Genomic DNA, 25,282 nt, shown 5'->3' on the forward strand with positions numbered 1-25,282 from the left:
CCTGAGTGTGAGCTCTGCCCATTTGTCTGTGAGGAAGTGGAGGGGACAGGCCAGGGCTGGGACCTCCTGTGTCCCCCCTGTCCCCAACACTGGCTTTCTCAGCTGCTCGAGAAGAAACTGGAGCACCGTCAGTGGTGGCAGCTGTCCCAGTGTCCCCACTGTGTCCTGGTGGGTGGTGGCAGCTGTCCAGCTGTCCCGGTGTCCCATCACCCCCTGCCAGGGCCACAGGTCCTCAGAGGCCTGTGGGGCTCTTGCCCTCCACATCCCTTGGGAAACCTGTCCTCTCCCAGGGGATTCCTGGGCCACCAGGGTGACATTTAGTGTCCCCACCCTGTGGGGATGTCACGGCCCAGGTCCCCGCGGCGGCTGGGCTGTGACATTTGCATGGCGAGGCACACGGCAGGTGATGCCATCCTCCACAGGTGGCTGAGGCCACTGTCACCCTCCCTGTGCCCTGGTCCCCAAGTGCCACCACGTGCCTCCCCCGATGATACACCAGATCCAAGCAAATCTCAGCGCCCCGACCCCCTGCCTGTCACCTCCAGGTGTCCCCTCATGGCCCTGGGGACAGGGACCCTGCACATGGTGTCACACCTGCTGTCACGCGTGGCACATGTGGTCACACATGCAGTGTGGAATGACACACATGATGTCACGCACACAGAGTCGCTGTCACACCCCCGTGGTGTCTCTCACAGTGTCACACACAAAATGGCACACACAGAGACACCATCACACCCGTTGCACCCCAGACTGCCACACACGTGGTGGCACACAGGCATCCAGTGCCATGGATCCTGTGTCACACCCAGTGTCACACACCCAGTGTCACACACACACCCCCAGTGTCACACACACACCCCCAGTGTCACATACACATCCAGTGTCACACACACATCCAGTGTCACAAACCCCGTGTCACACACATATACCCAGTGTCACACACACAGTCACACACCGTGTCACACACACACCATGTCACACACATACACCCAGTGCCACATACACACATCCAGTGTCACACACACACACTCAGTGTCACACATACATCCAGTGTCACACACCCAGTGCCAGACACATATACCCAGTGTCACACACACACCCAGTGTCACACACATACATCCAGTGTCACACATACACCCAGTGTCACACACACACACACAGTGTCACACACACACACCCAGTGTCACACACATACACCCAGTGTCACACACCCAGTGTCACACATACACCCAGTGTCACACACACACACCCAGTGTCACACACATACAGTGTCACACATACACCCAGTGTCACACACCCAGTGCCAGACACATACACCCAGTGTCACACACACACACCCAGTGTCACACACACATACACCCAGTGTCACACACACAACCAGTGTCACACACATACACCCAGTGTCACACACATACACCCAGTGTCACACACATACAGTGTCACACATACACCCAGTCTCACACACACCCAGTGTCACACACACGGCCAGCGCCACAGCCGGTGTCCCGGCCCCTCCCGGGCGGGCGTGGCGGTGGCGGCGCTGCTGTCCCCGCCCAGCCCCGCTGTCCCCGCCCGCGCCCCGGTGCGGCCGCGCCCCGTTCCGCGCTCCGCTCCCGCCGCTCCGGGCGCTGCCGCCGCCGCGTCCCGGGGCCGCCGAGCCCCTCCCGGCCGCTCCCCGTTCCTCCGCCCGGCTCCTCTCCGGCCCCGTTCCGCTTCCGGGCGCGGTTCCGGTTCCGGGGCCGGCGGGTCGGGTCGGGCCGGGGCCGGTGCGGCTCCGGCGGCGGGGCCGGCGCCGCGGCACGATGGCGGACCTGGAGGCGGTGCTGGCGGACGTGAGTTACCTGATGGCCATGGAGAAGAGCCGCGCCGCGCCCGCCGCCCGCGCCAGCAAGAGGATCGTCCTGCCCGAGCCCAGGTGAGGCCCCGCCGCTGCCCCTCCGCTTGTCCGTCCGTCCGTCTGTCCGTCTGTCCGTCCGCCACCCACCCCGGTCCCTCGGTCACCCCTTCCCGGTACCGCTCGCACGCGCCCGCGGGTCACGAACACCTCCCGCACACGTGTGTGCCGGTCACACCTGGCCTGACACACGGACGTGGACACACGGACATGCACACACAGGGACAGGCACACACGGGTATGGACGCACGGACATGGACACACGGATATGGACACACGCGGATATGGACACGGAAATAGACACACAAGTGTCACGCCTGTTGCACAGACAAACACACAGACATGGACACGCACACACGGATATGGACACACAAGTGTCACACCTGTTGCACAGACCGACACACAGACATGGACACACGCACTTCCTGCCTGAGACAGGGACGCACAAACACAGACACAGGGACACACACACTTCCTGCTGTCCCACCCAGCCGTGTCACACCCATGTGTACACACACACACACACACCTGTACCCAGGTGTGCCAAGGGTCACAGTCCCCCGTCCCCGTGCCAGACCCGGTGCCCTCCTGTGCCTTCACTGCCAGGCACCTGTGAGGCTTTTTTGGGGGTGACACTCATCCCCACCCTCCTTTGGGCCCCAGTGCGTGGGACACGCTGTGATCTGGCACCCACAACGTGCCCCGCTGGGGTGGGGACACACGGGATGGCAGGACACGCGTGCCACCGAAGCTTGGGGACACAGGAGGAGCAGGAGGGGAAGGTGGGGAGCAGGGGTCCATCGGGGGCACGGCTGAGCCCCTCTGGTGTGTCCCCAGCATCCGCAGCGTCATGCAGAAGTACCTGGAGGACCGGGGAGAGGTGACATTTGACAAGATCTTCACTCAGAAGATCGGTGAGCTGGGGACACGGGGGCTGTGGGGGACACGGGGGACACCTGGGCCAGCAGCCACAAGCCCAGGGGCAAGCGTGGCTGGGCTGGGGACGGCACTGGTGGCCACCGTGACAGTGAGAGTGGCCACGGGGATGGCAGAGGGGGTGTGGGGCCAGGCTGGGCAGGGGTGCCGGGGGGCTGCGCCACGCTCCCCACCCTGTGTCCCCTGTCCTGTCACTTCCCCCAACGCCAGCGCAAACCGTCCGGGGCAGGAAGCGCCTCTCACTTCCTCCTGCTGTTCCGGCGGTTTCCGGGCACGTCCGCCCTGCTCCGTGTGCCCGCCCGTGCCCCTGCCCCCACGGTGCCCCACGGCAGCCCCTCACTGCCCCAGGGGGCTGCTCCCACGCCAGCTGGGGCCTGGCACCCTGTCACCCTGCCAGCTCCGCACTGGTCCCTGCTTGGCACTTCCCCAAGCCTGGCACCGGGGTGGCAGCAGGGCTGGGCAGGCCCAGGGGATGTCCCTGTGTCCCTTGGCCTGGCCCGGGGGGCTGTCACCTCTCATGCTGTGGCTCTGTCCCTGCAGGCTACCTGCTTTTCCGGGATTTCGCCTTCAACCAGGCCGAGGAGGCCAAGCCCCTGATGGAATTTTATGAGGAGGTGAGACAGGGGGACCTGGGGACAACCCCCTGGTGCACCAGCAGTGGGGTTGGTACCTCCTTGGACACGGTGCCAAGGGCACCACCTGAGGTGACAGTGCCCAGGAGCTGGGAGACACTGCCTGAGGGATGGGATAACCCCTCCCATGGGACCTGGCACCCAGAGGGGCCACAATGCCCAGCATTCCTTGTGCCCCTGTGCCACTGGAGCTGTGCCCTCTCCAGATCAAGAAGTACGAGAAGCTGGACTCGGAGGAGGAGCGGGCCGCCCACAGCCGCCACATCTTCGACCATTACATCATGAAGGAGCTGCTGGCCTGCTCCCACGTGAGTGTCCTGGGCAGCAGGGTGGCAGGGGTGTCCCCACTGTGCCCGCAGTGTCCTCAGGGGCAGCCCCACACCCCCCACAGGCTCCATCCCGGGAGCCACATCCCAGCCCCACGGATGGGGGTTCCTCTGTGGCCTGGTGCAGCCCTGCCTGGCCGCTGTCCCTTCTGCCCGAGGTGACACGGTCCTGTCCCCCTCACAGCCCTTTTCCAAGAGCGCCACGGAGCACGTCCAGAGCCGCCTGAGCAAGAAGCAGGTGCCCCCAGACCTCTTCCAGGTGGGCATCACCTGGCACAGGGAAGGGGTCCTTGCCACCTCTAACACTCGGAGAGTTAATCCTTAGAGGGGGCTGGGGGTGACGGGAGCCCCTGAAATGGGAGGGGGGTGTCCCAGGAGGAATGGGGACCCCGAGGGATGGTGAGAGGGTCCCCAGAATGTTGGGAGTGAGGGAGAATTGCTTGTAGTCCCCATAGGGTGATGGGAGACTGGGGGCTACCCTGGGAGGTAGCAGGGTGTCCTTAGAGGGAGGTGGTTGCGACCCTGGATGTCACCCTAGGGGTGCCCAGGGCTGGTGGTGTTTGGGTTCCCAGAGACTGAGGTGCCAGAAGCATCCCCAGGGGCCTGGGAGTGGCAGTGGGGGAATGTGAATTCACAGGGGTAGAGGAGACCCCACCTAATGATGGGATCAGGGTGACCTGGGTGGCCCTGGGGACCCAGCACTGAGCCCTGTGTCCTCCCCAGCCCTACATTGAGGAGATCTGCCAGAACCTGCGTGGGGGCATCTTCCAGAAATTCATTGAGAGGTGAGCTGGGAGGAAATTCCCGTGCAGATTGGGGTGTCCCATCCCACTGAGTCACAGCCCACACTGGGGACTTGGGGGCCTCTTCCTTTCCCAAGTGTCCTGGGGGGTGCTCCCTGCCTCCAGACAAATCCAGGGAGTCTTTGAGGGCCGTGTTTCTCCGGGATCTCCACTCTTGCCCTCTCTGCTCTTCCTTGCAGTGACAAGTTCACGCGGTTCTGCCAGTGGAAGAACGTGGAGCTGAACATCCATGTGAGCAGGAGCCCCTGTCCCTCACCTCCCAGGGAGCGGGATGTGCTTCCAGGGAGCCCCTGTGTCCCTCACCTGGGAACACTGGGGCAGGGCTCGCTGTCCAGGCTCACGCCAGTCTCCTCCTCAGCTCACCATGAACGACTTCAGCGTTCACCGAATCATCGGCCGCGGCGGCTTCGGGGAGGTCTACGGCTGCCGGAAAGCGGACACGGGCAAAATGTAACGGGAATGCCCCGGCACCCAGGGGCCCTCCTGGGGTTTGGGGTGCTGGGGGGCCCAGTGGCGTTGCTGTGGTGACACGTGTTGGGGGGCTGTGGGTGGGAGGTGGGTGCTGGCCCTGCTGTGGGGACACGGTGGCCGCAGGGACTCCGTGTCCCCCCCAGGTACGCCATGAAGTGCTTGGACAAGAAACGCATCAAGATGAAGCAGGGCGAAACGCTGGCCCTCAACGAGCGCATCATGCTGTCCCTCGTCAGCACTGGGGTGAGGGGACACGGGTGCTGGGCTGGGGACAGGGTGGCAAGGGACAGGGAGGGTGACCCCATGTGTCCCGCCAGGACTGCCCGTTCATCGTGTGCATGTCCTACGCCTTCCACACGCCCGACAAGCTCAGCTTCATCCTCGACCTCATGAATGGTGAGACCCCTGCCCTGAGGCACTCCCGGGGCACAGAGACCCCTGGCACAGCGCTCTGGGTGACAGCCAGTCCCTGTCCCCACAGGGGGGGACCTGCACTATCACCTGTCCCAGCATGGCGTCTTCTCGGAGGCGGAGATGAGGTTCTACGCGGCCGAGATCATCCTGGGCCTGGAGCACATGCACAGCCGCTTCGTGGTGTACCGTGACCTCAAGGTGACCGTCCCCACCCGCAGGACATCCCCAGGACATCCCTTTAGCATCCCCTGCACTGCCATGTGGGCACCCTCAGGTGTCACAAACCCTGCCCTCAGAACACTGTGGGAGTGCCCAGAGGGCACCCTCAGATCTAATGGACACCCCAACAGCAAAATACGTGGGCACCCTGAGACTTTGGGAGCACTCAGACACCCCCAAATCCCAGAGAGCCCCCCGGGCTCACCATCCCATACCCACGGGCCACTCTGGGGCTCAGGGTGTCCCCCGGTGTCCCCACAGCCAGCAAACATCCTCCTGGACGAGTTTGGCCACGTCCGCATCTCCGACCTGGGCCTGGCCTGCGACTTCTCCAAGAAGAAGCCCCACGCCAGCGTGTGAGTGTGCCCACACCCCTGCCCGCCCTGCCCCCGCGCCCGGGGCGGCCCCTGACCCCCCTGTGCCCCCTCCCCAGGGGCACCCACGGGTACATGGCGCCGGAGGTGCTGCAGAAGGGGGTGGCCTACGACAGCAGCGCCGACTGGTTCTCGCTGGGCTGCATGCTCTTCAAGCTGCTCCGGGGGTGAGTGCGGGCTCGGCTGGGCACAGCTGGACACAGCTGGGCACAGCTGGGCACTGCTGAGCCCCCTCTCCCTGCATGCTGCAGGCACAGCCCATTCCGGCAGCACAAGACGAAGGACAAGCACGAGATTGACCGGATGACCCTCACCATGGTGGGTGGGGGCACTGGGGGGGCTGTGGGCAGGACGTGGGAGGCACACAGGGGGTCAGGGACGGCCGGTCTTTGCCTGGAGCACGTGTCTGTGCCCAGCTGTGTGTCACCGTGTGTCCCTGTCCCCGCTCAGCTGTGATCTCATGGAATCTCCCACAGGCCGTGGAGCTGCCAGACTCCTTCTCCCCGGAGCTGCGCTCCCTGCTCGAGGGGCTGCTGCAGCGGGATGTCAACCGGCGCCTGGGCTGCATGGGCCGAGGGTGAGTGCCCCACAGGACCCCAGGGGATGGGACAAGGTGTGCTGGCACAGTGTCCCCAGGGCATGGGACAAGGTGTGCTGGCACGATGTCCCTGCGGCCACGCTCACCCGCTCTCCTCCTCCTTCCGCAGGGCGCAGGAGGTGAAGGAAGAGCCCTTCTTCAAGGGCCTGGACTGGCAGATGGTGTTCCTGCAGAAGGTGAGGGGGCTGTGCCCATGGCTGGGGACAGGGACAAGGACACAGAGGTGGGCAGCCCCCCCCTGACCCCCACTGCTGCCCACAGTACCCACCACCCCTCGTCCCACCCCGCGGCGAGGTGAACGCGGCCGACGCCTTCGACATCGGCTCCTTTGACGAGGAGGACACCAAGGGCATCAAGGTACTGGGTACAGGGGCCAAGCCTGGGGGCATAGGGTGTCCCACTGCCCCTCACCTGGGCATAACTCCAGCATCCCACCCTGCCCAGCTGTTGGAGAGCGACCAGGAGCTGTACCGCAACTTCCCGCTCACCATCTCGGAGCGCTGGCAGCAGGAGGTCACCGAGACCGTCTTCGACGCCGTCAACGCCGACACCGACAAGCTGGAGGCCCGCAAGAAGGCCAAGAACAAGCAGCTGGGCCACGAGGAGGGTGAGTGGGGCCGGGAATGCCCGCCCTGACCCACCCCTGGGCACATCCCCGTGCTGATCCCGCCTGCCTGTGATCCCAGAGTACGCCATGGGCAAGGACTGCATCATGCACGGCTACATGGCCAAGCTGGGCAACCCCTTCCTGACGCAGTGGCAGCGCCGCTACTTCTACCTCTTCCCCAACCGCCTGGAGTGGCGCGGGGAGGGCGAGTCACCGGTAAGGGGGGCACGGCCCCGGGGGCAGGGCTGGGGGGCGCCCTGGGGACCGGGCTGAGCCTGTCCCCCCAGCAGTCCCTGCTCACCATGGAGGAGATCGACTCGGTGGAGGAGACGCAGGTGAAGGAGCGCAAGTGCATCCTGCTCCGCATCCGCGGGGGCAAGCAGTTTGTGCTGCAGTGCGACGTGAGTGTCACCCCCTGTCCCCCTGGCTGCTGGCCACCTCCTGCTGCCTGCTAGCCATCCCTCCTGCTCCCTGCTAGCCATTCCCCTGCTCCCTGCTAGCCATCCCCCTGCTCCCTGCTCCCTGCTAGCCACCTCCTACTCCCTGCTAGCCATCCCCCTATTCCCTGCTAGCCATCCCTCCTGCTCCCTGCTAGCCATCCCCCTGCTCCCTGCTAGCCATCCCTCCTGCTCCCTGCTAGCCATCCCCCCTTGCTGGCCACTTGCATGTTTAGTCCTTCAAGCCACTCCAGGGCATCAATACTGCAAACGTGGGGCAACCCCACGACCCTGGCATGCTGGGTTGGCCCAGCCCTGCCCTGTGCCTGCTCCTGAGCCATTTGCCTGCCCCGCAGAGCGACCCCGAGCTGGTGCAGTGGCGGAAGGAGCTGCGGGAGGCGCAGCGCCAGGCGCAGCAGCTGCTGCAGCGGGTGCCCCGCATGCAGAACAAGCCGCGCTCGCCCGTGGTGGAGCTCAGCAAAGTGCCCTTCATCCAGCGCTCCCACAACGGGCTCTGACCCTCCCCGCGCCCCCTCACCCCTTCCCACCCCACCTCTAATTTATTGGGTTGGGTTCCCACGTGTCCCCTGCTCTCCGGGGAGGGGACGCGCCCGGTGCCGGTGTCACCCGGCGGCGCGGTGACACGGCGGGCACGCGGCCTGGCACCTTCTCCCCGGTGTGCCCCCGGCCCTGCAGGAACTCTCCGGCTCAGATGAAGGCAGCCCCCGTCCCTCCCGCCCGCTCCCCAGGGCCGTGTGTGCCAAAGGGACCGGCGGGGTCCCCAGCCGGCATGTCCCCACTCCCCGTGTGGCTGTGCCCGTCCCGTGGGTGGCACCCCTCGTGTGCATGTGTGGCAGTGAGTGAGTGAGTGAGTGAGTGTGTGCCCAGGGGGACCCCCTGTAAATACTGTGCCACGGGTCCCCTGCGCCCCCCGCTCTGCCACTGCCCCTCCTGCCCTGATCCAGGGCACCCCCAGCCCCTGCCCCCCTCCTGAGGAGAAGGGAGCGGGTGGGACCCCCTTAAATCAGCCACGGGTGGGCACAGGGTGCCCCTGCCCCCCAGTCCCAGCAGTATCTGTAAATATTAGTCTCTGGTCGCTCTGCTCCCGGGGCTGGGGGGCACCGGGCAGGGGGGGCACGGGGCAGGGCAGGGGCAGTGGGTGAGTGAGGTTTTCATGAGCAGAGATGTGAGAATGCCAGAAATAAAAAGAGTTTTTATAATAAAAACATCGAAAAACATCATCCAGCTCCACCTCACTGTGGGAGGGAGAGATGGCTCCACACCCGCTGAGGGTGGCATGGAGTCCTTGTCACCTCCTGTGGTGTGGGAGATTCCTGATTGTCCCCCTGTGGACACACCAGCCCTTTGGGGACATTCTGGAGCATCCCCAAGCTTCACAGGATGGGGGTCCCGGGCCAGCGTGGGCTGCTGGAGGTTGTGTCCCCCATTGCTGCTCTGTCCCCGGGGATGTCACTTGTCACCAGGCAGTGCAGGTGCCACCTCTCCTGCCCACACCCTGCCTGAGGGCAGCGTGTCAGGGTGCGGCACAGCCGGGCTGGTGCTCCAGCATTCCTGGGGATGGGATGGGATGGGATGGGATGGGATGGGATGGGATGGGATGGGATGGGATGGGATGGGATGGGATGGGATGGGATGGGGTGGGATGGGGTGGGATGGGATGGGATGGGATGGGATGGGATGGGATGGGATGGGATGGGATGGGATGGGATGGGATGGGATGGGATGGGATGGGATGGGATGGGATGGGATGGGATGCACAACGGTCCTGAACACCAGGTACCCCTCCACTGATGTTATGATGTAAAGGGGGTCAGGGAGCCCCGGGTGTGTGCTCAGGGTACCCAGCAGGAGATGCCAGGCACCATCAGACCCCGGTACCGGGGATCAGCGAGGAGCCAGGGGGTCCCTGGTTTCAGCCCCGATGGGAGAGTGCGAGAGGGTGCAGCCCCAGGCTGTGTCCGGGGCCGGTTCCAGTCGCATTCCCGGTGCTGCTGCAGTGGCGGTGCCCACAATCGCCGGTGCTGGTGCCGTTCCCGGTGCCTGCTCCCATTCCCGGTGCCGATAACGTTTCCGGTGCCCCACTCCCGACCCCTCGTTCCCTTTCCTGCTGCCGTTCTCGTGCCCAGTGCCAATTCCATTCCCGTGCCCGGCGCCTGTTCCCCTTCCTGGCGCCCCGTTCCCGCTCCCTTTGCCGTTCCCGTGCCCGGTGCCAATGCCCCTTCCCTTTTTCCGCTCCCTTTGCCGGTGCCCGTTCCCGGCTGCGATGCCGTCCCCGTTTCCCGTTCCCGGTGCCGCTGCCTGTTCCCTGTTGCCGGTTGCCGGTTGCCGGTTGCCGGTTGCCGGTTGCCGGTGCCCGGTGCGGCCCCGCCCCGCGCCGCCGCGCTGCGCCGCCGCCGCCCCCGCGCAGCCATTGCGGGCAGGCCCCGCGCTGCGGCCCGGTCCGTCCGCCCCGGCGGCCCCGGGGACATGGTGCCGGGATGGCCCGGCCCGCCGAGACCTTCCCGCTGCACCGGCTCGTCTGGCACAACCGGCACCAGGCGCTGGACAGCGCCCTGCGCGCGGGGACGGTGGGAACGGCGCCGGGAGCGGCACCGGGAGCGGCGCCGGGGAGCGGGCACCCCCCACGCACCGGCACCGGGAACGGGAGCGGGCGGGAGGGGAGGGGAGGGAGAACGGCGGGGCCCGCAGCGCGGGGAGGGGGGGACTGGGAATGCTGGGAGGGACTGGGAGCGCTGGGGAAAACCGGGAATGCTGTGCGCGGGGGGGGAGGGGGGATGCTGGGAGGGCTGGAAGGACCGGGAGCACTGGGAGATACTGGGAGCACTATGGGGACTGGGAGAACTGGGAAATACAGGGAGCGCTGCGGGGACGGGGAGCACTGGGATATACTGGGAGCCCTATGGGGACTGGGAGATACTGGGAGATACTGGGATCACTGCAGGGAGAGGGAGCCTGGAGGGACTAGGGGCACTGGGAGGTACTGGGAGCACTGGGAGGTACTGGGAGCACCATCTGGGAGGTACTGGGATATGCTGGGAGCACTGCAGGGACTGGGACCCTTGAGGGACTGGGAGCACTGGGAGATATTGGGAGCACTGCGGGGACTGGGAGCATTGGAGGGAGACTGGGAGCGTTAGGGAAGGCTGGGGACACCGGGCACTGGGAGCACTGGGAGCGTTGCAGAGGGACTGGGAGCACTAGGGGAGGTGGGGCGCAGGGGATGGGAGAGCTGGGAGCACCGGGGAAACTGGGGGCAGGGGGGACTGGGGGAACTGGAGGGAGGCTGGGAAGACTGGGAGCACAGGGAGCTGGCGGCACTGAGTAGAGGGGACAGCACTGGAGCATCTGGGGGAACTGGGAGTGCTGGAGCAAGACTGGGAGTGGTGTAGGGACTGGGAGTACCAGGGAGACTGGGACTCGGGGACTGGGAGCACTGGAAGAACTGGTGGCACTGGAAGGACTGGTGACACTGGGATAATAAGGCACTGTAGCACCAAAGGCTTGGAAGCAGCTGGGAGCACTGGGATGGGGTTGGCTGCACTGGGAGAAGGGGGGGCTGGGAGCACAAGGCCTTGGGAGCATGGGGGACACAGGGTGAGCACTGGGGTGGCACGGGGAGGGGACAGTGACCCCAGCACCCTTGCAGCACGACGTGGAGCTGACAGACCCGCGTGGCCGCACGCCGCTGGAGCTGGCCGTGTCCCTGGGCCACCTGGAGTCGGTGCGGGTGCTGCTGCGGCACAACGCCAACGTGGGCCGGGAGAACGCCAACGGATGGACGGGTACAGGCACACTTCGGGGACTTGGGGACACCAGCCGGGGCGGCGGGTGGCCTCCAGCTGATGGCACCCTGTGTCCCCAGTGCTGCAGGAGGCGGTGAGCACGGGGGACCCCGAGATGGTGCAGCTGGTGCTCCAGTACCGTGACTACCAGCGTGCGACGCGGCGCCTCGCCGGCATCCCCGAGCTGCTCAGCAAACTGCGGCGGGTAGAGCCCCCAGAACTGCACCCTGCACCCCAGAGACCCCCAGGGACACCCACCAGCCCCATCCCTTGGCTCCAGACTCCCCACCTCACCAGTGACTCCAGCAGACACCCCCCAAGTCTCCCCAGGAGCCCCTGTCTCCTCCATGACCCCATTCTTTCCCCAGGGACACCTTGCCTATCCAACCCCACTTCCTCACATTGTCCTGATCCGCACCCAGGACCCCAATAGGGATCCTCACCCCGGCTCTCCAGACTTCCCACATCCTCAGTGATCTGAGAAGGGACCCCAAATTCTCCTTAGAAGCCCTCATTGACTCCATTCTTTCCCTGGGGACCCCCTGCTTATCCTTATCCTCTGGGACTCACTGCATATCCTTCCCTGTGGACCTGCACTAATGGCCCCACTCTCTCTGATCTCTACCCGGGACCCCAATAGGGACCCCCATCCCTTCTCCCCAGACTCCCCCCCTCCCCAGTGACCCTATCAGGGAGTCCCCAGCCCCTCCACATCCCCCACCATTCTCCTCATCCCTTCCAGGCATCCGACTTCTACGTGGAGATGAAGTGGGAGTTCACCAGCTGGGGTGAGCGTGGCTGGGCTGGGAAGGGGAAGGGGGTCCCCAGGGCCCCCCAGCCGCGAGGCTGACGTGTCCCTGTGCCCGCAGTGCCCCTGGTGTCCAAGGTGTGTCCCAGCGACGTGTACCGCGTGTGGAAGCGCGGTGAGAGCCTTCGGGTGGACACCACCCTGCTGGGCTTCGAGCACATGACGTGGCAGCGCGGCCGCCGCAGCTACATCTTCAAGGGGGAAGGTCAGCTCCAGCCCCCCGCGGGCCCTCTGTCAGCCTGGGGAGCCCCCAGACCCTCTGCACCCCTGGCTGAATTCCCTGGGGGCCTCTAGTCTTTGTGGGGAGACACAGACCCCCTGCGCTATAAGTGCAGCCCTGTAAACACCCCAGATTCCATATAGGGACTTCCCTGGAGATCCTCCAGACCCTCTGCACTATAAATACTCCCAGATCCCCTCTAGGGACCATGTGAGATTCCAGTTACCCCCTCCCAAGGAGAACACCTCAGTTCTTTTACCAGGGACCCCCAATTCCCCAAGGAAACCTTAATTCTCCCTGAGGGAACCACCTCAGCTCCTGCATGTACGAGGGACCCCCAATCCCCCCAGCCCCCCAGTGTCCCCCAGGCCTGGTGTTGTCACATGGAGCTGAGCCCTGGGTGTCCCCACGCAGACGAGGGGGCCGTGGTGATGGAGGTGGACCACGACAAGCAGGTGGTGTACACGGAGACGCTGGCGCTGGCCCTGCACGAGCCGGAGCTGCTGCTGGCGGCCATGCAGCCCAGCGAGGAGCACGTGGCCGGCCGGCTCACCTCACCCATCGTGTCCACACACCTGGACACCCGGAACATCGCCTTCGAGAGGTGCAGAGGGGAGGGAAGGAGGGAAGGGAGGGAAGGGGAGGTGTCAGTGAGCAGGGGCCATGCAAGGGGGAAGCGTGGGCGAAGGGGAAGGAAGCGCTGGTGCAAGAGGGTGAGTGAGGCCTCCCTGCTCCCCCAGGAACAAGTCTGGGATCTGGGGCTGGCGCTCAGAGAAGATGGAGGTGGTCAGTGGCTACGAGGCCAAGGTGAGCACAGAGACTGGGGGGGACACGGAGGACAGCCCAGAGTGTGGCAGGCCTGACGGTGTCCCCACGCAGGTGTACAGTGCCAGCAACGTGGAGCTGGTCACCAAGACCAGGACGGAGCATCTCTCCGACCAGGACAAGTCACGCAGCAAAGGTGACAGCCCTGTCAGCCAATCAGGGGGCCTGTACACAGTGGGGACACACCGCCTTTCCTGGGTGGCACGGGTGTCAGGTGTGGGACACTGTGGGTGTGACATGTCAGCTGTGGGACACTCTGGGTGTGACATGTCAGCTGTGGGAAACTGTGGGTATAATGTGACAGGCATGGGACAGCGTGGAGTCTGCCACCCATGAGGGGTGTGACCGGTGACAGCCCTGGGAGTCCTTCCCACTGCCCACTGCCCACACCTCACCCTGCACCCCCTTCTCCCCCCAGGCTCCAAGACCCCCTTCCACTCCTTCCTGGGCATCGCGCAGCAGCACGGCACCCACAACGGGGTGAGTGGCCATCCCGGGGGTCCCTGGGGACACTGGGGGTGTCCAGGGGGGCTAAGCGGTGCTGCTGTCCCCTCAGGCACCCGTCCTGCAGGCTGCCAGCCCCACCAACCCCACGGCCATCACCCCCGAGGAGTACTTCGACCCCCACTTTGACCTGGAGACCCGCAACATCGGGCGCCCCATCGAGATGTCCAGCAAGGTGCAGAGGTGAGGCCGCCATCCCGGGGTGGGGACAGAGTCCTCGGGGGCCATGTCACTGTCTGCCTCGGGGGTGTGGCCAGGGCGGTGGCACACAGGGGTGGTGCTGGTGGCCCTGGCAGTCCCCGTGCCCACGGTGGTGCCTGGGCAGGTTCAAGGCAACGCTGTGGCTGTGCGAGCAGCACCCGCTGTCGCTGGCGGAGCAGGTGACGCCCATCATCGACCTCATGGCCATCTCCAACGCCCACTTCGCCAAACTGCGCGACTTCATCACCCTCAAGCTGCCCCCTGGCTTCCCCGTCAAGATCGGTGAGAGGGAAAAACTTCCATTTGGGGCAGGATTAACAGGGGCAGGAGTTCATGGGGCCTCAGCTGGCGCCTGTACCCACAGAGATCCCCCTGTTCCACGTGCTCAACGCCCGCATCACCTTCAGCAACCTGTGTGGCTGTGACCAGCCCCTGGGCTCCGTGCGGATCTGCGCCCCCCAGGAGCCCCCCAGCGCCCACTCCCCCGGCACCCAGCCCTCGGGGCCCAGAGGTGAGCCTGGGGGGCCAGGAGGGCTGGGATTCCATGGATACGGAGCGGGGTGGCTGCGGGGTGTCACGGCATGCCGTGGGGTGCTGTGGGGCACCATGGGGTGCCACGGGGACAGCCGTGGGCGGTGCTGATGGTTCACCGTGCGTGGCAGCGTGGCCGTTCCCGTGCGAGGTGGAGGCGGGCGTGTTCGAGGTGCCGGCGGGGTACACGGTGCTGGGCGCGGGGCGCAGCGAGCCCCTGCGCGACGAGGACGACGACCTGCTGCAGTTCGCCATCCAGCAGAGCCTGCTGGACGCCGGCACCGAGACCGACCAGGTGCGGCCACGCCCCCTTCCTTACCTGGACACGCCCCACACACACCTGGGCACACCCCTAACGCATGGCCACACCCCACAGGTGACCATCTGGGAGGCGCTGACCAACACCCGCCCTGGCGCGGAGCCGCCGCCCTACGATGAGGACCTGCAGCTGGAAAGGTGAGGTTCCATCCGTGGGGGCGTGGCCTGGGGCGCCACACCCACCTCACCTGGGCGGGGCTGAGATGGGAGGGGCAGGGGTGAAAGGTGTCGGGGTGGGGCAGGTACAGGGTCCATGGGGTTAGAGGGGCAGGGGCTAAAGGTGTCCGGGTGTGGCCAGGGGAGGGGCTGAAAGGGAGGAGCTTCTTGCTGCCCAAAGGGTGTGGCCCATAATGGGCGTGGCTAACCGCTGGGTGGGGCATGTGGGGCGGGGCATTGCTCTCCAGGCCATTTAAGGGCTGTGAAGGAGGTGTGGCCTCCAGGGGTGGGGCAGAGGTGTGCCAGAGGGGGTGTGGCTGCCATGACAGGGGTGTGGCTCCCATGACACGGGTGTGGCTCCCATGACACGGGTGTGGCTGCCGTGACACGGGTTTGTCCCCGCTGCTGTCCCCTGCCCAGGGCGCTGCAGGAGAGCATGCTGCTGCAGGCGGGGCCCAGTACGGAGCCCCCGGCCGCCGGGAGCCCCCCGGGAGCGGGCGGCGGGAGCCCCCCGGGCCCGCCCGGGTACGGCAGCTTCGCGGAGCAGCTGCGGCTGGCCATGGCGCTGTCGGAGCGCGAGCAGGAGGAGCGGGAGCGGCGGCGGCGCGAGGAGGACGAGGAGCTGCAGCGCATCCTGCGCCTCTCCCTCACCGAGAAGTAGCGCCCGCCCCGGGGCGCTGCACGCCGGCACGGGGACGTCCCACGCGGGGACCGGGGTGTCCCATGTGGGGTCAGCCCACGCACGGACGCAGATGTCCCACGTGGGGACACCCCTTGCAGGGATAGGGACACCCCAGGCAGGGGACACCCCGGTGCGGGCGCTGTCCCACACCAGGATGGCCCGGGGCGGGCACAGCCCTGCCTGGGGAGCAGCCGGTGCCGGGACGGCCCCCCCGTGACGGGGACCCCCCTGATGTGGGTACAGCCCCCCACAGGGGATTTGATCCAGGGATCCTCCTACCCCCGGGACCCCCAATCCAGGGCTCTTCTCCCGCCAGGCTCAAACCTCAGCCCAGGGACCCTCACCTGTGCCCAGAGCCCTCCCTAGGGAACCCCTCCTCTTTGGTGTTGTACTGTGACCCATGGGGGGCAGGACGGACCCGGGGGTCCCCGTGGGATGCAGGTGACCCCTATTTTAAGGCACTGCAGTGTTGGGGGGGACTGCTGGGGGACCCCCAGGCCTCATCCTTTGGGGCAGTGGGGGGGCAGGGGGGCCCCGAATGTCTGTACATATACATATACATATATTATATATATATATACACACGTGTGTCCGTGCCTGGGGCGTCATGGGTGGGGTGTCCCAGGGGTGGGGCCTGGGAAAAGGGATGGATCCTGCAGCTGGGGTGGGGCTCAGGTGATGGGGCTCATCCAGTGAGGGTGTGGGTGGCACTAGTGGGCTGCTCCTCCTCAGCTCACCCCAAATCTGGCCCTGTGCCCCCATTCCTGGCCCAAGGAATGGTTTATTTTGTTTATATTACATGGGAAAAGACCCCTGCCCAGGGAATGGGGCTTGGCTGGGGACCCGTGGGGTCACAAGGGGCTCTTTGGGGGTGAGCTGCTGGGGACACGGGGTATTCCCATAGGCTGAAACCTGGAATGTTCCCAGTGCCGTGTCCCTCAGGGGATCCACAGTTTCTGGGGATCGGGGGAAGGCATCACACGTTCAGGGCGCCTGGGGGAGGGTCTCAAGAGCCAGGGACCCTCAGATGGTCCCCACTTTTGGAGGATCCGGGGGTGTCTCAAGTGCTGGAGGGTCAATCCCGCCTTGCCCTTACGGATGTGGGGCCCGGGGGCCGCTCCGGGGGTCGCGGCCGCGGCGTTCCCGTGGCGGGGGGAGCCGTGCCGTGCCGGGACGTGCCCGCGGCTGTGCCCGCTCCCGCTCCCGTTCTCGTTCCCGTCCGGGCGGGGCAGCGGCGGCGCTTCCTGGTGCGGGGGGGCGGCGCGGCGGGGCATGGCGCTGGTGACGGTGCGGCGGGCGGGGGGCTCCGCCGGCGGCCCCGCGGTGAGTGCGGCACCGGACGGCGCATCCCGGCGGGGACGGGCGGGGGGTCCCGGTGCGACCCGGGAGGTCCCGGTGCGGGCTGGCACGGGGGCGCCCGGGGGAGTGCGGGCTGGCCCCGAGCCGGTGCGGGCTGGCCCCGAGCCGCGGGGGCCCCGGTGCGAGGGTACGGGACGGACCGGGGTGTCCCGGAGCTCCTGCCGTTCCCGGAGCTGCTGCGGGTCCCGGTGCCCCGGGGAAATGGGCCGCTCCGGGGATCCCGGTGCCGGGAGTGCGGGCTGCGCGGGGCTTTGTCGGGCGGGGGGTCCCGGAGTGACCCCGGGGTTCCCGGAGCTCCGGAAGGTCCCGGCGCGGAAGGTGCCGCCGTCCCGGGGGTGCCAGCTCGGGCCGGACGGTGAAGGTTGCTCCGGTCGCTCCCGGTGCGGGGTCACCCCAGGCGCTTCCGATGGGACTTTGCTGGGAGTTTACCGGGAGCGGGGCTGCCCCCAGCACGCCTTGGTGTTTCCTGTGCTCCCGGCTGGGGTTTCCCCACAGCTGAGGGAGGAATATGGAGTGTGGATGGGGGTGTTTGTCCCAAGCTGCTCCCACTCAGTTTGCCACCTCTCCCAGTCCCTTCCTTGTCCCGGTGTCCCCTAGTGCCCCCCCTCCATGACCACTGGGCCTTTCTGGGTGTTCATCCCAGGCCCTCCTTGCAGCGCTTTCACCCAGCCAGGGATGAGGGGCACAGGGACGAGACACCCCCCCGCCATCCCGAGGGGGTCCCCAGGGATCCATCTCCACAGTGTGACCCCCAAATGGTCCCTATGTCCCCGCTGGGTCCCACGCTATTTCGTGGGTTTCGGGGGTCACTGGACTGCGGTGTCCCTGCTGGCGGGGGCTTGTGGGACCCCCGAGCCTGGGGTCACATTTCCCCCTGGAACTGCCTCCCAATTTGCAGGAGGAAGATGCTCCCAGACGCGGCCAGCTGCAGCGACGGTGAGAGGGGCTCCAAAACCTCAGCGTGGGGGACACTGGGGGGGATGGGGACACAGTTCCCCCTTGGGGGAGCACTCTGGGGGTGCCCCGGGTGCTCAGGACCCTCCTGCCCCCCAGGCAGAGCTTCGTCATGGTCAAGGGGGCTGCGCGGCTCCTGCCTGCCGAGGAGCCCCCCCCGGCCGAGCCCCCCCCGGCCGAGCCCCCCTGCCAGGCCCCGGGACAGCAGGAGCGGCACCTGCACCTCATGATGCAGCTGCTGCGCCCCCAGGACGCCATCCGGCTGGTAGGACACGGATCCACCCTCCAGGAACACGGGAATGGCGTGGGGACAGGGAAAGAGATGGATGGGGTCAGGAGCGGGAACAGGATGGGGACAGGGAAAGAGATGGATGGGGACAGGATGGGGACAGGGAAAGAGATGGATGGGGTCAGGAGCAGGGACAGGATGGGGATGGGGATGGGTTGGAATGAAGGTGGGGACAGGATGGGGAGGAAGGGTATGGGAGTGCAATAGGGATGGGGAGTAGATAGGATGGGATGGGGATAATGGGAAGCAGTAGCATCGGGGGGGGGGAATGTGATAGGGATGGGGTGGGATGGGATGGGATGAGGATGGAATGGGAAGTGATGAGGAGGGGATACGGCCCAGCGCGGTGCTCCTCCCCGGTCCCTGGGAGCCCTGGGAAGGGGCAGATCCCCCGGGATTCCCGCCGTTCCGGCAGGCGGTGCGGCTGGAGTCGGCGAGGCCGCGGCGGGTGCGGTACCTGCTGCTGGTGCGGCCGGAGGAGGCGGGAGCCGAGGCGGAGACGGCGCTGCTGGGAGTGGATTTCGCCCACGAGGGGTGAGCGGGGTGCGGGGGGGCCCGGGGAGGCGTCGGCACCCCCTGACCCCTGCTTGCCTCAGGGCCAGCCGCTGCACCCTGGGCATGGTGCTGCCCCTCTGGAGCGACACCCAGGTGTTCCTCGACGGCGACGGGTAAGGGAGAAAGGAATTTTGGGACAGAGAGAGAGTTAGAGGGGTCGGGGTACCCACTCTGACCTATGTGTGTCCCCCTGATGCCCAGGGGGTTCAGCGTGACATCAGGGGGAGAGACACGCATCTTCAAGCCCATCTCTGTGCAGACCATGTGGTGAGCAGGGCCTGGGCGTGACCACGGGGGACGTGGGGACCACCCTGGGCACGGGGGGGTGTGGGTGGCATGGGGAGTACCACGGGGGTGGGCACCACCTCGGGGACTGGGGGCACGGGCACTGCCAGGGGCACAGGGGATCTCAGCTGCACAATGGACATGGGGGATGTGGCACTGCTGGGGACACAAGGGGTGCTGTCACCATCCTGGGCACAGGGGATGTGGCTATCATCATGGCCACAGTCACGAGGAAGGAGCTGGGAAGGGCTTGGGTGGCACCCACACGCTGGGGACGGCCAGTGAGGGGGACACAGCGGTGGGGGTGGCACCGGGGAGGCAGTGGCAGCGCAGGGTGGCAGGTGCTGTGCGGCAGGGCCGCGCTGCAGGAGCTGCACCGCGCCTGCGAGGACGCGGCCCGCGGCGGGCACATCCCCGGCGGCCCCGCGCTGGCCTGGGCCCGCGGCTACGCGGCGGCGCTGGGCTCCGAGCAGAGCTGCCTCAACGAGTGGCTGGCCATGGCCGACCTCGAGTCCGTGCGCCCCGCCTCGCCCACGCCCCTCCGGTAAGCTCCCGCCACGCCCCGCCACACCCTGCACCCGCTGGCCAATCACTGCCGCGCCTGGCAGGGCGTGGCCCGGGTGGGGCAGGGGACAGCGGTGACACGGTGGTGCCGGTGCTGGTGGCAGGCCAGCCATGCCGGAGCTGTCGGAGCAGGCGGTGCGGGCGCTGCTGCGGGAGGTGATGGCCACCGCCGACCTGGAGAACGTCACCTCCAAGGAGGTGGGTGGCATCGGGGTGGCAGCAGGGTGTGCTGGGGACAGGGCGGGCTGGCAGGGCCATCCCTCACCCATCGTGGCGCCCAGGTGCGGGAGGAGCTGGAGCGGCGCACGGGGCACAGCCTGGCCGAGCACAAGGACTTCATTGACAACGAGATGCTGCTGGTGCTGGCGCAGATGGATCGGCCTTCCCGCGTCTTCCCGCACCTCTTCCTGGTGGGCAGCGGGCACGGCGGGCGGGGCGGGTGGCACTGTCCCCTCCCCTCACCGCTGTCACCACGCAGGGCTCTGAGTGGAACGCGGCCAACCTGGAGGAGCTGCAGCAGAATAGGTGAGCACAACGTGGCACCGCTGTGGGGTAGCACCATCGTGGGGTCACCACAGGCCACCCCGGGGGTGTCACTCGTGTCCCCACAGGGTCACCCACATCCTGAACGTGGCGCGGGAGATTGACAACTTCTTCCCAGCACTGTTCACGTACATGAACGTGCGGGTGTACGACGAGGAGGCGGCCGAGCTCCTGCCCCACTGGAACGACACCTTCCTCTTCCTCTCCCGCGTCCGGTCAGTGACACCCCGGGGGACACCGGGGGCACAGGGGCTGGAGGTGGGGCGGGGGAGAGGGGGACACAGGGAGAGGTTTTGAGGTGCTGGGGCATGGGATGCTGGGGAGCAGTGGGTGGCTGGGGACACTGGGAGCTCTGGAGACATTGGAATGGCTGGGGATACGGGGAGCCCTGGAGACACTGGGATGGCTGGAGGATGCTGGGAGCTCTGGGGACACTGGGATGGCTAGAGGATCCTGGGAGCTCTGGGGACATTGGAATGGCTGGGGATATGGGGAGCTCTGGGGACATTGGAATGGCTGGGGATATGGGGAGCTCTGGGGACACTGGGATGGCTGGGGACATGGAGAGCTCTGGGGACACTGGGATGGCTGGAGGATCATGGGGACCCTGGGACACCTCGGGGACACTGGGACACCTCGGGGACACTGGGAGCCCAGCGGACACGGTGTCCCCGAGTGCCCGGTGCCGTGGTGCCAGCGGCGGGTGCCGCAGGGCGGCGGGAGGCCGGGCGCTGGTGCACTGCCGCATGGGGCTGAGCCGCTCGGCCGCCACGGTGCTGGCCTACGCCATGAAGGAGTTCGGGTGGCCCCTGGAGCGGGCGCTGCGGCACGTCCGGCACTGCCGGCCCGGCGTCCTGCCCAACCCCGGCTTCATGCGCCAGCTCGACTTCTACCAGGGCATCCTGAGCGCCAGGTGAGTGGGGACACATGGGTGGGGACACCTGGGTGGGGCCTGTTGTGACCAAACCTCTTTGTGTGGGTGGGCAGGGCTTCAGTGCCCATGCCCTACCTGGAAAGATGTGGGACATTTTGTGGGGGAGGAGCCCGTGGGAGCCCCACCCAGCCGAGGGGGTGTGGCTCCCAGCAGGGGGAGTGGCCAGGTACTGATTGACAGCTCTGTGGCAGCCGGCACAGCAGCCTGTGGGAGCCCCGGGTGGCCGAGGTGCCGCACCCCGAGGAGGACACCGCAAGGGACACGAGTGGCCTGTCCCCGCTGTGCTCCCCGCTGGTGTCCCCACAGCCCTCTGAGGAGGAGGCAGCTGCAGGGGGGCTGCTGGGGACCTCCCGGCGCCCCCGCATCTCCCTGTGCTCTGTCATGCGGAGCATCAGCCTGCTGGAAAACCCCGAGCCCCTGGAGCCGCTGGGGGAGCCCCTGGCCAGGGAGGTGAGCAGGGGTCAGGGCAGAATGGGGGTCCAGCTGTGGGGTGACAGCAGCATGGCATGACCCCACTGTCCCCCATCAGGTGTTTGAGGCCTCGGAGGAAGCAGAGGGTCCCTCCCCGAGGTCCCGACCCTCGTCCCGCCCGCGCCGCGTGGTGCGCCAGGCCAGCCTGGATGGTGGCCCCGCCCCGTTTTGTGACCACACCCATAGTGATGACCACACCCAGGGCCACACCCATGCACCCGGCCACGCCCACACAGATGAACCCACGCCTTAATTTGGGAGGCATGAGACAGGACCTACTCACTGCCATAGCAACAAGGGGATGGGCGTGGCCTACGCATGTGGGCGTGGCCAGAGAGCCGGAACGCCCCGCCCACGGCCTGCCCGCACCCTGGGGCTGGGACGTGCCTCTGCCCCAGCCCCACGCACACAAACACCGACACTGCTCCTGCACTGGCAATAAAGCGTGGAAATGGCAGCCCCTGGTGGCTTTGTGACCCTTGAGCACCTGGAGGGTGGGCTGCTGTCAGTAGGGACCGGAGTGAACGCTCTGGGGACACCGGGCGGGCACAGGGACCCAGCGGCGCCATTTTGTGCGGCACGGGGGAACTACAACTCCCGGCGGCCTTTGCGCGAGGATCACAACTTCCGAGTTGCCATGGCAACCGCCGCGGCCTAGGCCTGAGCTGGAATCGGGGCTGGAATTGGGGCTGGAAGCGGGACCGGGGCAGTCCCGAGGACTGAAGCACACAGAGAGCTCACAGCTCGCTGTGGCCGTGGTGGAGGGGAAAGCCAGGTGCTCCCCCCGCCTCTCCCTGAGATGGTGTCAGCCCCCTCCCACCATGGTGTCCCTCCATGTTGTCACCCCTGGCCCACAGGACACCTTCCATTAGCCGAGGTTACTTTATGCTCCTTTGAACAAGGGCCTGGACACTCCCAAGCCTGGGGCAGCCACAGCTTCTCTGGGCAATCTGTGCCATGGCCTCACCACCCTCACAGAGAGGAATTTCTTCCTAAAATTCCACCTAAACCCTCCCAGGGAAGGACGTTCCTGGCTGGAAGTTGTCCCTGAGGCTGCTGCTGTCCATCTCCATCTCCCAGGGCTGTTCCTGCAGCTGGAGCCATCCCAGACACTTCCCCCTTTCCTGGGACACCCACCAGGCTGGGACTGACCCTCTGCCAAGGAAGGAGAGTGGGAATCTCCCTCCTTCTTCCCACCAGGAGGGCACAGCTCTGGGTTGGCTGGGTGTAGGATGCTTATTTTTGGGAGATTTCCTAAGCACCTCCATCCTGTGCCCAGCAGAGGAATTATGTCCTGTCTGTAGAAGATATCCAAGGGACTGCAGCTCCAACAGCAGGACCAGATCCAGCTGGATAATGCAATCCAGAGGGTCAGGAGCCTGCAGTGCGAGTGGGATGGGAGTTCTGAGTGACCCCCCACCCATCCCACCCCATCCCACTTTATCCCACCCCATCCCACTTTATCCCACCCCATCCCACTTTATCCCACCTCATCTCAAATTACTGCTGGCTCCAGTGCTCCACTGCAGCCAAAACTCTACCTCTACACTAATTCATAAATAGTAACCAGTACTCTGTGAGGATAGCTAGAAAAATTTAAAAATACTAATTAGCAGCATTAAAAAAAAAATTAAAACTGCTAAAAATTAAAAAGATGTCACTACCAAGATAAAAAACTATCGATTAAAGTCCACCATATAAACATCCCTATCCCCAAAATTAAAGCTGATAAAAAGCATCAAAGCAATCAAGAAAAAATAAGTAAATACATTCTAGTGGGTGCAGTAGCATTTAATCAAAGCTAGACCCACCACAGATAGAAACAATTTATTTTATTGATGAAACAACAGAAAGAGCTGGTGAATTAAGTCATTGATAACCTGAATAATTAACAGACACATGCTGTTATTTTTGATTCTGCACACAGCAAAGCTGCTGATTTGGGCTATTAAACATATGAATTCCACAGGACACTCTTCCCACCCCACTGCAGGACATCCCCGCGATCCACAGCCCCCTGAGCTCACTTTAAGCTGATTTTATACCTCATTCTTCATTTTTTCACCCCATTCCTGGGGGAAAAAAATCCCACCTCCCTTTCTCCACCCAAGAACACATTTTGCTCCCTGAGTCCCAGCTGAGTGACATCAAACTGTGAGATGGACACCCCACCTGGCTTTTTTTGGGGGGGATGCAACTCCCTGCCCTCCCCCTGCACCCCAAGGGCTTCACCCCACCCCGTGCCCCCCAGACAGCACACGGCACCCCTTCCTTCGCTCACACCAGCTTTAATCCACCCGGGGTCCCTGCCATAGGGTCTGGGGGTGTCGGGAATGGTTTCTCTGCTCCCTTGGCGCGGCCGCTCAGAGCTCGTACTCGTGCCACAGGCTGTGGGGACACAGCGGGGTCAGCGGGGAGGGCAGGTGCCATCCCATGCCAGCCCATCCCAGCCTATCCCACACCCACCTGTAGGTGACATCGGGGTTGTCGCGGTGCTCCAGGAGGGCGTCACGGATGGGCCCGGGAGGGCTCAGCCCCAGCTCTTGTGCCCGCTCCCAGCGCTGCAGGCGGGTGATACCTGCGGGATACCGGGGGCTCAGCGGGGCCGGGGGGAGCCCGGGACCACCGGGACAAGCGGGGGAACCGGGGGCGCTCACCGCTGCAGGGTCCGTACTCCCAGGCGAGGTCGAAGCGCCGCAACATCTCCATGAGCGCCGGGTCCAGGGGGGGCTGCGAGGGGCCGCGGGGACAGTCCCGCACCTTCAGCTGCGCCTTGTCCTGGTCCTGGTCCTTGTCCTTCCTGTCCTTGAGCCGGCCCGGGGGCCGCCCCGGGCCCCGCCGCCGCCGCGGGAAGGAGTCGGTGATGCGCCGGGGCTGCTCCATGGCCCTGCGCGACATGGAGCTGGCAGGGCCCCGCCGCTACCGGGAACCGGGCGGGACCCGCCAGTACCGGGAACCGGCGGCAGGGACCCGCCCCTGCCCGCGGCCGGGCGGAAGCGGCGGGGCCGGCCTGGGCCGCCGGCCATGGGCGCCTCGGCCGCTGCCACCTTCGGCCGCTGCCGCCTTCGGCCACTCTTGCAGTGTCCCCTGTCCCCCGCCCCGCTCGGCACCCCCCGGCTGTCCCCGGGTGCTGTCACCTCCCCATGCTCTCCCTGCCAGCAGCCGCACTGTCACCCCCTCGACAGTTCTTGTCACCCCGAGGGCACTGTCACCTCCATCCCAGTGTCCCCTGCTCCCCTGGCACTGTCACTCGAGTCAGTGACTGTCACCCCAGGCAATGCCACCTCCCATTTGTGCCCACTACGCTCTGGCATTGTCACCCCTGTGACAGTCCCAATCACCTCAGGCACTGTCACGCTTGTGGTTTCTCCCTGTCAGCCTGGACATTGTCACCCCCATCCCAGCACTCCCCACCAGCCTGAACACTGTCACCCCTTGTCTGTTCCCATCAGCCCCCCAAACCACGACTCACGCTGTGACACTGTCACCGTCTGCCCTGTCCCACTCTGTCCTGTGTGTCACTGTTTGTCCCCCCAGTGCCTGCCTGTCCCACCCCCAGCTGTGGT

The 25,282-nt window shown here is 65.8% G+C and overlaps 4 protein-coding genes across 6 annotated transcripts; 3 read left to right on the top strand and 1 right to left on the bottom strand.

Moving 5' to 3' along the window:
* The first annotated feature begins 1,713 nt into the window (after positions 1 to 1,713).
* GRK2 (G protein-coupled receptor kinase 2) lies at positions 1,714 to 8,919 on the top strand. 3 transcript variants are annotated; one of them, XM_059474056.1, is made up of 21 exons: positions 1,714 to 1,918; positions 2,735 to 2,811; positions 3,374 to 3,447; positions 3,672 to 3,773; positions 3,976 to 4,050; positions 4,515 to 4,576; positions 4,774 to 4,825; positions 4,953 to 5,044; positions 5,209 to 5,308; positions 5,383 to 5,461; positions 5,547 to 5,677; positions 5,960 to 6,054; positions 6,132 to 6,239; positions 6,324 to 6,390; positions 6,549 to 6,649; positions 6,780 to 6,846; positions 6,932 to 7,027; positions 7,115 to 7,277; positions 7,357 to 7,493; positions 7,565 to 7,678; positions 8,071 to 8,919. In XM_059474056.1, exons 1-21 carry the CDS (start codon positions 1,806 to 1,808, stop codon positions 8,230 to 8,232), a joined length of 2,067 nt encoding a protein of 688 aa, XP_059330039.1. In that variant the 5' UTR covers positions 1,714 to 1,805; the 3' UTR covers positions 8,233 to 8,919. The 3 variants fall into 3 exon arrangements, with proteins under 3 accessions (XP_059330039.1, XP_059330040.1, XP_059330041.1); XM_059474057.1 differs by having other exon boundaries at positions 7,568 to 7,678; XM_059474058.1 differs by lacking the exon at positions 2,735 to 2,811 and having other exon boundaries at positions 1,738 to 1,918.
* Positions 8,920 to 10,200: 1,281 nt separating this feature from the next.
* Positions 10,201 to 16,284, top strand: ANKRD13D (ankyrin repeat domain 13D). Its single transcript, XM_059474373.1, has 15 exons — positions 10,201 to 10,302; positions 11,382 to 11,517; positions 11,598 to 11,722; positions 12,260 to 12,305; positions 12,387 to 12,530; positions 12,960 to 13,149; positions 13,286 to 13,352; positions 13,425 to 13,506; positions 13,789 to 13,850; positions 13,927 to 14,057; positions 14,200 to 14,357; positions 14,440 to 14,586; positions 14,738 to 14,901; positions 14,983 to 15,062; positions 15,501 to 16,284. The coding sequence occupies exons 1-15, from the start codon at positions 10,213 to 10,215 to the stop codon at positions 15,739 to 15,741; spliced, it is 1,863 nt and encodes a 620-aa protein (XP_059330356.1). The 5' UTR covers positions 10,201 to 10,212; the 3' UTR covers positions 15,742 to 16,284.
* Positions 16,285 to 17,021: 737 nt separating this feature from the next.
* On the top strand, positions 17,022 to 22,173 carry SSH3 (slingshot protein phosphatase 3). Its single transcript, XM_059474999.1, has 14 exons — positions 17,022 to 17,085; positions 18,020 to 18,057; positions 18,175 to 18,340; positions 18,780 to 18,898; positions 18,961 to 19,032; positions 19,121 to 19,186; positions 19,560 to 19,748; positions 19,873 to 19,966; positions 20,050 to 20,178; positions 20,247 to 20,293; positions 20,380 to 20,526; positions 21,024 to 21,224; positions 21,437 to 21,695; positions 21,775 to 22,173. The coding sequence occupies exons 1-14, from the start codon at positions 17,035 to 17,037 to the stop codon at positions 21,967 to 21,969; spliced, it is 1,773 nt and encodes a 590-aa protein (XP_059330982.1). The 5' UTR covers positions 17,022 to 17,034; the 3' UTR covers positions 21,970 to 22,173.
* A 1,360-nt stretch (positions 22,174 to 23,533) lies between these two features.
* POLD4 (DNA polymerase delta 4, accessory subunit) lies at positions 23,534 to 24,698 on the bottom strand. Its single transcript, XM_059475006.1, has 3 exons — positions 24,374 to 24,698; positions 24,183 to 24,294; positions 23,534 to 24,104 (listed from the first exon to the last, which is right to left on the bottom strand). The coding sequence occupies exons 1-3, from the start codon at positions 24,612 to 24,614 to the stop codon at positions 24,080 to 24,082; spliced, it is 378 nt and encodes a 125-aa protein (XP_059330989.1). The 5' UTR covers positions 24,615 to 24,698; the 3' UTR covers positions 23,534 to 24,079.
* Between the last annotated feature and the right edge of the window lie 584 nt (positions 24,699 to 25,282).

This window comes from Ammospiza nelsoni, chromosome 6, assembly GCF_027579445.1.
Source record: "Ammospiza nelsoni isolate bAmmNel1 chromosome 6, bAmmNel1.pri, whole genome shotgun sequence".
NCBI classification, from domain to species: Eukaryota; Metazoa; Chordata; class Aves; order Passeriformes; family Passerellidae; genus Ammospiza; species Ammospiza nelsoni.